We start from the raw sequence: 10024 nt of genomic DNA, 5'->3' as shown, positions 1-10024 counted from the left end.
TATTTTGAAGGTCATGACGTGTCTATTCACGTTGGAGGAATTCTTATTCATGTCCTGGTCAGATTGTTTCCAGCAATTTGGGTGTGAGACTTCACATCAGAAGAGTTACAGGGTGTGTTAAGTGGTGATGTCCCATCATTTCAGGTTGAGGGCATGAGGTAGGAATACATATATTTAAATAGTGGAGTATGGTGGTGATAATTTAATTTTAAATTATTTAATTTTTGAAGTTTTGAGTGTAGTGTTAGATGGTATGGTATTTCTTTATTTTTGTTTTATTTTTCAAGCAAAGTATAGGGTAGTTGTACTCCAGTCTAGTAGGTGGCGGTAATGTAACATATTGGATGCCAACCGCCGTTAAACCTCATCGGAGAATAATTGTTTCTAGCGTATTCCCAAACAGCTGATCAGCTGCTCCAGTCTATATATTTGAACTGTGAAGACTAAAGAAATAACGACATATTTGAAAACTAATATGGATTTCTTAAAAGCTGAAATCGCGAGGAAGAGAAAACTAATTGAAGACAAAGATCTTATTGATGTGAGTAGCTGCTAGCTAGTTACATTCACTAGTCAGCTAGCTACATTTAGCTAGCTAGCGTTGCTTATGTTAGCTAGCTAGGCAAGGATAACTAGTTAGGTTGCTTGGCGTGCGTGGGCAGATACATGAAAGTTGAATTTAATGATGTTTACTGAAAATAGTAGCTAGCTAGCTAACGTTAGCTTAAAGTACAAGTTGGGGGGAGCCTGCGTCATGATACAATTAAGAGCTATAGGGCTCTGAGGTTCGCGGCATGCTTGCGCCAGCTAACGCAAACTAGCCATCTTAGCTTAGTTTCAAGAGCTCATCTGACATAACTAACGTTAGTTAACTAAGTATTAAATGTACTTGTGAGATTAAAATGTTGCCATCATTGCATCTTGTTGTTGATATGCGGTGTTAATGAATCTTCACAGGATTCAAAGAAATACTTCAAGCGGTCCGATCTTGCCCGAAAAGAAGAAGAGGAGTATTTCAAACGATGTGGCTACAAGGTAATATCAGAGTTTCTAAACCCAGATACGCAACATCGCGAGACTTCCGGGAACGCTTGCGAAGCAGACTAAAGACGTCCGCATGCTTCCCAGCCGAAACAGTTCGGAATAGTTAGGACGACAGTTTTGGATTTAGGTAAGGTTTTTATTTTTGGTTGTTCGGGCACACATTTTTTTCTTTAAGCAACCCGACGTCTACGCCCCTTCGTCGGTGATTGGTCAACAGTAGGGATTCATCAGGAGAGTCTTTGTCATTCAATGAGAGACTACTCATTTTCATGCCAATTTTTTCATTGAGAAATAGTGCAACAAATGGCTTGGATATAAAATTGCGTGACTAAGATTACCCTTGGCAAAACTTCAATTAATGACAGATTTCTTGAGTTAGCTTTAATTAATTCAGACGATTTTGAGGAAGTGTATACTGGCTACGGCGTCTCAAAATGGACAAACAGTACTATTGCGTTTTTTCTCGTTTTTCAAGCGGTCTTATGTGAGTATGAAGGTCTTAAGGGAGTATGCGAGTACACTCGTTTGGTTCGCCTAGTTGACTGGGGCTAGCCGCCAGCCGAACTGAAGCATGCCTTTAGTAGACCATTCTGGGGTTTGGGGTTTGAGAAGTCAGTGCGGGAAGTGACAAATTCTTCCTTAGTTATACATTTTCTCAATCTAAATGTGAATTGGTACGGTTCTAGAAACACAAATCCCTCAACTTTCATATCACATCAAAATACACTTACTGTACTGTTTGAACCGGTTTTAACAGTTGTAGCCGACAGTATTTTTCAGTGACAACACGTTTGTGGCCACCTTCTTCTGTTTACACACAGGTGTTCGGAGATGCAGACAGCCAATTAGCACATGTAGTCCCTCAGTCTTGTCTGTTTTCTGTAAACAAGCGCTGTAACATGGAAAGATGACCGTGTGGGAACCCTAACCCTATAAAAGTGTGTATCAATTCAACCTTTTGATTTTTGAAAATGTCTCACCGATGTGAAAGATAAGGTCCTTATTCTTCCAAAACCGTACCGCAAGCGATACGTGGTAATGTTCAGACCGAGCATCAGGGCTCTTAACAAAACACCCCTGTACAGAAGACTCCTTCGTCCAATGACTCTTATGTGTAATGTAATGGAACTGAGAGTCATGATCAAAGGCTAGCTGTATCCCATTATAGCCCTTTGTCTGTTCTCTCTTTCTCCCTCTCCCTCGTGCACTTCATCTTACTCCTTGTTTCGAGATTCTCCCTTCCTCTCTGTAGTCCACCACCTTCTTCCATTCCCTTCCTCTCTCTGCACTGTCTGTTCAATCTCCACAATAATGTGTTTTTTCTCCCCTCATTGACTTGTTTTCAGAGTTACAGTGCAGGCTACGGCTAGACCACCTTACAGGGTTGTGTGGTAGTGTGTTTTTCTGATGTTGCGTAGCATGTGTTGACTGTGCTCTCTTCCCACCTTGTGAACGCTGCCCTGCAGGTTCAGAAAGAGGCACCTGAGAGACAGGTAGGGGATGATGGCGCAGCAGGCAGGGAGCATGTTTAGAGGATGACCGATCGTAGGCAGTGGTGTGTCCCAAAAATCTTGCAAAGCTCCCCTTTCCTCGGCATCTTCCCTTCAATTCTACCTGTCTGCAAAATATGGAGGAAACGTATCTAGCAGCAAACTAGCAATATACAGTCCAAAAATAACCCCTTACCTAGTTCTTTCCTCCAGGCTGCTTCAATGTTAGCTGATTGTAAGCACTGTTAAACGATATGGTGGTTGCGCCACCCATCCTTCCAATAGGCTTAGAGCTTCTGTGTTGCTTAAACCAGTCTAGTTCTGCAGTCACAACAGTGTGGCTGTGTGGGTTGTATTCAGTCCCTTCACTGATCAGTTGTCTGGAAGGAGAGGGGGCAAGGAATGGAGAGTTGGGACATAGCCATGTTGAGCATGAGTTTAGGCTCTTATCAGTTTATCCTTTAGCTTTTTTTAAGTTTTGGGTTAATCAGGCTTTGCCTCTTATGTTTCAAACAAGTTTGATATGGGCCTTTGTACCAGAAACAACTTTCAGTTTTTTTCCCCCATGGTTCTTGTGTTTGCAGGTTTTGCCTTACTTTTTAGAATCGCTCATGTGTGGGGAGAGAACTGCATTTCAATTCAACTGACTAATACAGCTCTAAATGTGCCTATAAAACAGGTTTTGGCTTACAAATGCAGCACCTGCATCTGACTTGGATTCTTTGTGCATTTTGGGGGCTTTCGTTGTGTAATATTTTTTCATATATATATACAGTGGGGAGAACAAGTATTTGATACACTGCCGATTTTGCAGGTTTTCCTACTTACAAAGCATGTAGAGGTCTGGAATTTTTATCATAGATACACTTCAACTGTGAGAGATGGAATCTAAAACAAAAATCCAGAAAATCACATTGTATGATTTTTAAGTAATTAATTTGCATTTTATTGCATGACATAAGTATTTGATACATCAGAAAAGTAGAACTTAATATTTGGTACAGAAACCTTTGTTTGCAATTACAGAGATCATACGTTTCCTGTAGGTCTTGACCAGGTTTGCACACACTGCAGCAGGGATTTTGGCCCACTCCTCCATACAGACCTTCTCCAGATCCTTCAGGTTTCGAGGCTGTCGCACCTTTCAGCTCCCTCCAAAGATTTTCTATTGGGTTCAGGTCTGGAGACTGGCTAGGCCACTCCAGGACCTTGAGATGCTTCTTACGGAGCCACTCCTTAGTTGCCCTGGCTGTGTGTTTCGGGTCGTTGTCATGCTGGAAGACCCAGCCACGACCCATCTTCAATGCTCTTACTGAGGGAAGGAGGTTGTAGGCCAAGATCTCGCGATACATGGCCCCATCCATCCTCCCCTCAATACGGTGCAGTCGTCCTGTCCCCTTTGCAGAAAAGCATCCCCAAAGAATGATGTTTCCACCTCCATGCTTCACGGTTGGGATGGTGTTCTTGGGGTTGTACTCATCCTTCTTCTTCCTCCAAACACGGCGAGTGGAGTTTAGACCAAAAAGCTATATTTTTGTCTCATCAGACCACATGACCTTCTCCCATTCCTCCCCTTGATCATCCAGATGGTCATTGGCCAACTTCAGACGGGCCTGGACATGCGCTGGCTTGAGCAGGGGGACCTTGCGTGCGCTGCAGGATTTTAATCCATGACGGCGTAGTGTGTTACTAATGGTTTTCTTTGAGACTGTGGTCCCAGCTCTCTTCAGGTCATTGACCAGGTCCTGCCGTGTAGTTCTGGGCTGATCCCTCACCTTCCTCATGATCATTGATGCCCCACGAGGTGAGATCTTGCATGGAGCCCCAGACCGAGGGTGATTGACCGTCATCTTGAACTTCTTCTATTTTCTAATAATTGCGCCAACAGTTGTTGCCTTCTCACCAAGCTGCTTGCCTATTGTCCTGTAGCCCATCCCAGCCTTGTGCAGGTCTACAATTTGATCCCTGATGTCCTTACACAGCTCTCTGGTCTTGGCCATTGTGGAGAGGTTGGAGTCTGTTTGATTGAGTGTGTGGACAGGTGTCTTTTATACAGGTAACGAGTTCAAACGGGTGCAGTTAATACAGGTAATGAGTGGAGAACAGGAGGGCTTCTTGAAGAAAAACTAACAGGTCTGTGAGAGCTGGAATTCTTACTGGTTGGTAGGTGATCAAATACTTATGTCATGCAATAAAATGCAAATTAATTACTTAAAAATCATACAATGTGATTTTCTGGATTTTTGTTTTAGATTCCGTCTCTCACAGTTGAAGTGTACCTATGATAAAAATTACAGACCTCTACATGCTTTGTAAGTAGGAAAACCTGCAAAATCGGCAGTGTATCAAATACTTGTTCATATATATATATATATATATATATATATATATATATATATATATATATATATATATATATATATATATACATACACACACACACACAGTGGGAAGAACAACTTTTTGATACACTGCACCTGTTTGAACTCGTTACCTGTATAAAAGACACCTGTCCACACACTTAATCAAACAGACTCCAACCCGTCTGAAGTTGGAGTCTGAAGTTGATGAGACAAAAATAGAGCTTTTTGGTCTAAACTCCACTCGCCGTGTTTGGAGGAAGAAGGATGAGTACAACCCCAAGAACACCATCCCAACCGTGAAGCATGGAGGTGGAAACATCATTCTTTGGGGATGCTTTTCTGCAAAGGGGACAGGACGACTGCACCGTATTGAGGGGAGGATGGATGGGGCCATGTATCGCGAGATCTTGGCCAACAACCTCCTTCCCTCAGTAAGAGCATTGAAGATGGGTCGTGGCTGGGTCTTCCAGCATGACAACGACCCGAAACACACAGCCAGGGCAACTAAGGAGTGGCTCCGTAAGAAGCATCTCAAGGTCCTGGAGTGGCCTAGCCAGTCTCCAGACCTGAACCCAATAGAACACTTTTGGAGGGAGCTGAAAGTCCGTATTGCCCAGCGACAGCCCCGAAACCTGAAGGATCTGGAGAAGGTCTGTATGGTGGAGTGGGCTAAAATCCCTGCTGCAGTGTGTGCAAACCTGGTCAAGACCTACAGGAAACGAATTATCTCTGTAATTGCAAACAAAGGTTTCTGTACCAAATATTAAGTTCTGCTTTTCTGATGTATCAAATACTTATGTCATGCAATAAAATGCAAATTAATTACTTAAAAATCATACAATGTGATTTTCTGGATTTTTGTTTTAGATTCCGTCTCTCACAATTGAAGTGTACCTATGATAAAAATTACAGACCTCTGAATGCTTTGTAAGTAGGAAAACCTACAAAATCGGCAGTGTATCAAATACTTGTTCTCCCCACTGTATATATATTTTTTAGGTTGTGTTTCTATGGGGAGCACAATCTAAAGGTGAAAAGATGCATGTGCTTCTAAAAGCATGACCCGTCAGTATATCTGAAAGATGAAATTGCTATACTTTGCAGTGGTTTAATGTCGGTACACATGATTTTTAATGGCCATGAAGATGGTCTACATGCAACAGTGTTTTTTCCTTATGGTCATGCTGCTTTAAAATGGTATGGTGGATTTCTATACCAGCAGTCTTTCTGTTTATAGTATTGGTTTGATTTGGAAGAAACTGCTGGTCCCAGGTGAGTCAGCAGCAATGGACAATGTCTCTGCATGACAGTACTGAGAGAGCACGCTCTACTGCTTCTGCTGGCATTTTAGCCTTTAGTGATGTTAATGAGGATGATTATAAGAAACATGATAATGATTAAAAATTGCACCAGCAGTGAGGGCAGAGAGAGAGGTGACGTAAGAGGTGTAACTCTCGCCAGAATCTGTCCAAAATAAGACCAATGCGTGTCTATGGGCTTATTTTTGACCTAAGCTTGTCGCCTGCCTTTGCGACAACTCCCATTGTTAGGACGAAGACATTAGCATCTTTTTATTGTGAATATATAGATCTCTGGTGAGAGCCAATAGTAATGGAGACCTCTGAGTTTAGCCTCTAGAGCCCCACAGTGGAGGTGTCATAAAACCTAGCAGTCAAACGGAAATGGTTCCAATCGTTTTTCCCATAGGATTTATTTTTTTATAACCATTTATCAATATATCAGTCTATTTACTCAGATTCAATAATTAGCATCAAAGTAGACATAATGCAAAACAACATGCTCCTGCAAGTAATCTCTAGCTGACACCTTTGCTAATGGGTATTGTGTCAATTTAAAACTTGCACAAGACGGTTCATAGAATTTGTAAAGAAATTTAACCAATTTATTCAGTACTACATTTAGCTAATATTAGATAGTTAATCCAGAGATTCTTACCTTTGCCTCGATTTGGCAGTCTCGTCCAGATCATGGCATTCGTAGCTCTTTATGATAACCACATTAGCAGCTAATTAGCATTTCATTTTTGGGGGGGTAAATACATTCACCTTGTCATATAAATATTTACATGGTTATCAAAACACCACGCCAGGGTAAGCCCACATGAAAAACAGCCCTTATTTTAAGTGTTCCTAAAACCCCTATGGGAATAATTGTGGGAAACGATTGGAACCGTTTCCCTGTTTAAACGCTAGGTTTTATGGGTATTATGACTCGTACTGTGGTACTCTATAGCAGTGACAACAGAGAAAACAGGAAACTAACCCACTCCTCTCTCTCTCTCCCTTTACCTCTGTGTTATCTCAAAGCTGGAGAAGAAAGAGGAGAAGGCAGATCCCTCCACCTCGTCCAATACCACATTAGAGCTGGAGCTGACTGAGGAGAAGCTGCCAATGTCGCTCTCCCGGCAGGAGGTGAGTCAGCCAATCAGAGCTGGTTTTATTGTGTCAAGCCTCCTGGGTTCTGTTCAGTAGGTATGAACAGGGAGGAGACGTGCTTGTTTATGTGTTTGTTTGTCCAGGTGATCCGGCGACTGAGGGAGCGAGGGGAACCGGTGCGTCTGTTTGCAGAGTCAGACTATGAGGCCTTCCAGAGGCTCAGGAAGATCGAGATTCTCGCCCCGGAAGTCAACAAGGTAATGTCCTGTCACTGTTTTATGAGGCAGGGTACTGGGGTGGTGGTGGGAACTTGCCCTTTGTTTTTGTGGTGGGTTTTATATTGTTTTTGTAAGGTTAAAGAAGAGTTTGACACAGTGACTTTTAAGCACCCACCTCTTATTGTCCCTTGTTGTGTACATACTAGCCCAGAATATTATGGATGACCTTTCGGGCACTGACAACCTGTGATGTATAGATAAAGCACTGACTGATCACCTGTGTTACTGTGTATTCTCTGGGCAGGGTTTGAGGAACGACCTGAAAGCAGCCATGGATAAGATTGACGCACAGTACCTGAATGAGATCGTAGGGGGCACTGGGGAGCCGGGGGAGGTGGACACACAATTCGACCTAAGAGTACACGAGGCAGACACCACCATCGAGGAGCTGGAGGTACACAGAGACTGGGGTGTCACTAGCCACTATATTTGTCCTTAACTCAGGGTTTAAGGTCTACATTTTAAATCCACAATTGTAAATAAAAAGTGCTTAATGTCCCTCTTCTATCACAGTCCAAACAAAGTCCTATGTGTCAATGCATCATAAGAACACTGTATTCCCTTTGTCCTCTTGTTTGGTATTTGTTGTTGTCCTACAGGCTCTGGGTAAATCTCTTGGAAAGGGAGATGACAATGGGGACCAGGATGTCATCGACAAAGTCCTTAGGGTGAGACCGAGAGCGCCATGCTCTGCTTTTTGCTTCAGGGAGAGTGTTTTGCAAATTCAACAATTGCTGATGTGATCTCTCTCCAGTGTTGTAATTATTTATTGTAGCGCAAAGAGTAATGCTGTGATGGAGATTTTAAAAATGATGTTTAAATGTTTGTGTGATAACATGGTTCTGTTATGGTCAGTAGTTTCTAGGCAGTTGTGGATATAGTTTGTTGTGTTCATATGTGGTTGTGTTGTGGTCTGTAGTTCCTGCTGGGAGTCTGGGCGAAGGACCTGAACGGTCGAGAGGACCACGTGAAGCGCAGCGTCCAGGGCAAGCTGGCCAGTGCCACCCAGAAACAGACTGAGTCCTACCTCAAACCGCTATTCCGGAAGCTACGCAAGAAGGTCTGTGTTCACCTCAGAGAACTACCCTCTGCGAAATGATGTCCATTAATATGGTACTGCTATGTGATGACTGTGGTGGATATGGTCTTCTTTTATTGTAGTTCTTTTTACATTTTTTAGAGTTTGCCTGCAGACATCAAAGAATCAATCACAGACATCATTAAATTCATGCTGCAGAGAGAATATGTAAAGGTATTGAACTTGTTTTCTACCTGTTGATACTTATATTGGGTGTTTTGTGTTGTCTAGTATGATTGGTACTAAGATTGGGCGGTTGTTCTTAAACTGTGCTTGTCTGTTCCAGGCGAACGATGCGTACCTGCAGATGGCCATTGGTAACGCCCCCTGGCCCATCGGGGTGACCATGGTGGGCATCCATGCCCGTACGGGGCGAGAGAAGATCTTCTCCAAACATGTGGCCCATGTCCTCAACGACGAGACCCAGAGAAAATACATCCAGGTTAGAACCTCCGACCTCTGTGTTAACCTCTGAATATAACTTGGATCAAAGATGACCCCTAACATCTGGGTTAACCCATATAGAGTAGCAGAAGTAAGATAGCTGACTGCTCAGCCTCCCTGTGAAAATATCCTAACCTCTGTTCTGTCCTGTTCTCTCTCTCTCATTCACTCACTCACTCACACACTCTCTCTCACTTACTCTTTCACAGGGACTGAAAAGGTTGATGACTATCTGCCAGAAACACTTCTCCACAGACCCCTCAAAGTGTGTTGAGTACAACGCCCTGTAGTACACCTGACTGTCTACACCTGTGTGTTTGTTTAACACACCTGACCGTCTACACCTGTGGTTACCAAGCCTTGTCTTAGAGTCCTGGGGTGCGCAGGCTTTTGTTCCAACCCAGCACTACAACACCTAATTCAACTGACTGGTCTTGATTTGCATTAAATATGTTGAATCAGGTGTGCTAGTGTTAGGTTGAAAGGAATGCATGCCTGTATACCTTGTAGTCTTACAGGATCATGGTTGGTTACACGTCTGTGGAAGTTACTACAGCTGAGGAAGTCTCTGTACTTCTGTCTACATAACTGTCAATGGAGATCCAGCTGTTCATTTATATTTTGAGGCTCGCTTTTTGCCACTTGTATGGTTGACTGTTTTGTGTTGCTTTTTTTAGGGTGTACAAGTTAGTATTTTCCTTGTTACTCAAATGAACCAACATGTTGTGTAAATATCCCTTCTAAGATTAGTCATTCTCCACAGTGTGCTAGTTTTATAATATCTTTGTAAGAATGGCCATGTGTAAGTTTTATTATGCAAATCTTTGGAAAACGAAAAAAAAAAATGCTTAAATTGAAGAATGTGAAAACAGGAGTTGAAACCTGTCAAAGTAAACTGTTCTTATTAATGCAATAAATACATCTAAATTCA

At 42.6% G+C, this 10024-nt stretch overlaps 1 protein-coding gene across 3 annotated transcripts; it reads left to right on the top strand.

The window, feature by feature from the left end:
- Positions 1-356: 356 nt before the first annotated feature.
- prpf18 (PRP18 pre-mRNA processing factor 18 homolog (yeast)) lies at positions 357-10024 on the top strand. 3 transcript variants are annotated; one of them, XM_041837599.2, is made up of 11 exons: positions 357-541; positions 958-1035; positions 2511-2537; positions 7225-7329; positions 7437-7550; positions 7816-7965; positions 8171-8239; positions 8491-8631; positions 8752-8823; positions 8936-9091; positions 9303-10024. In XM_041837599.2, exons 1-11 carry the CDS (start codon positions 476-478, stop codon positions 9381-9383), a joined length of 1059 nt encoding a protein of 352 aa, XP_041693533.1. In that variant the 5' UTR covers positions 357-475; the 3' UTR covers positions 9384-10024. The 3 variants fall into 3 exon arrangements, with proteins under 3 accessions (XP_041693533.1, XP_041693534.1, XP_045060914.1); XM_041837600.2 differs by lacking the exon at positions 2511-2537 and having other exon boundaries at positions 358-541; XM_045204979.1 differs by lacking the exons at positions 357-541; positions 958-1035; positions 2511-2537 and adding an exon at positions 1149-1171.

This window comes from Coregonus clupeaformis, chromosome 19 (assembly GCF_020615455.1).
Source record: "Coregonus clupeaformis isolate EN_2021a chromosome 19, ASM2061545v1, whole genome shotgun sequence".
NCBI lineage: Eukaryota > Metazoa > Chordata > Actinopteri > Salmoniformes > Salmonidae > Coregonus > Coregonus clupeaformis.
This window is presented reverse-complemented; position numbering and strand designations above follow the sequence as displayed.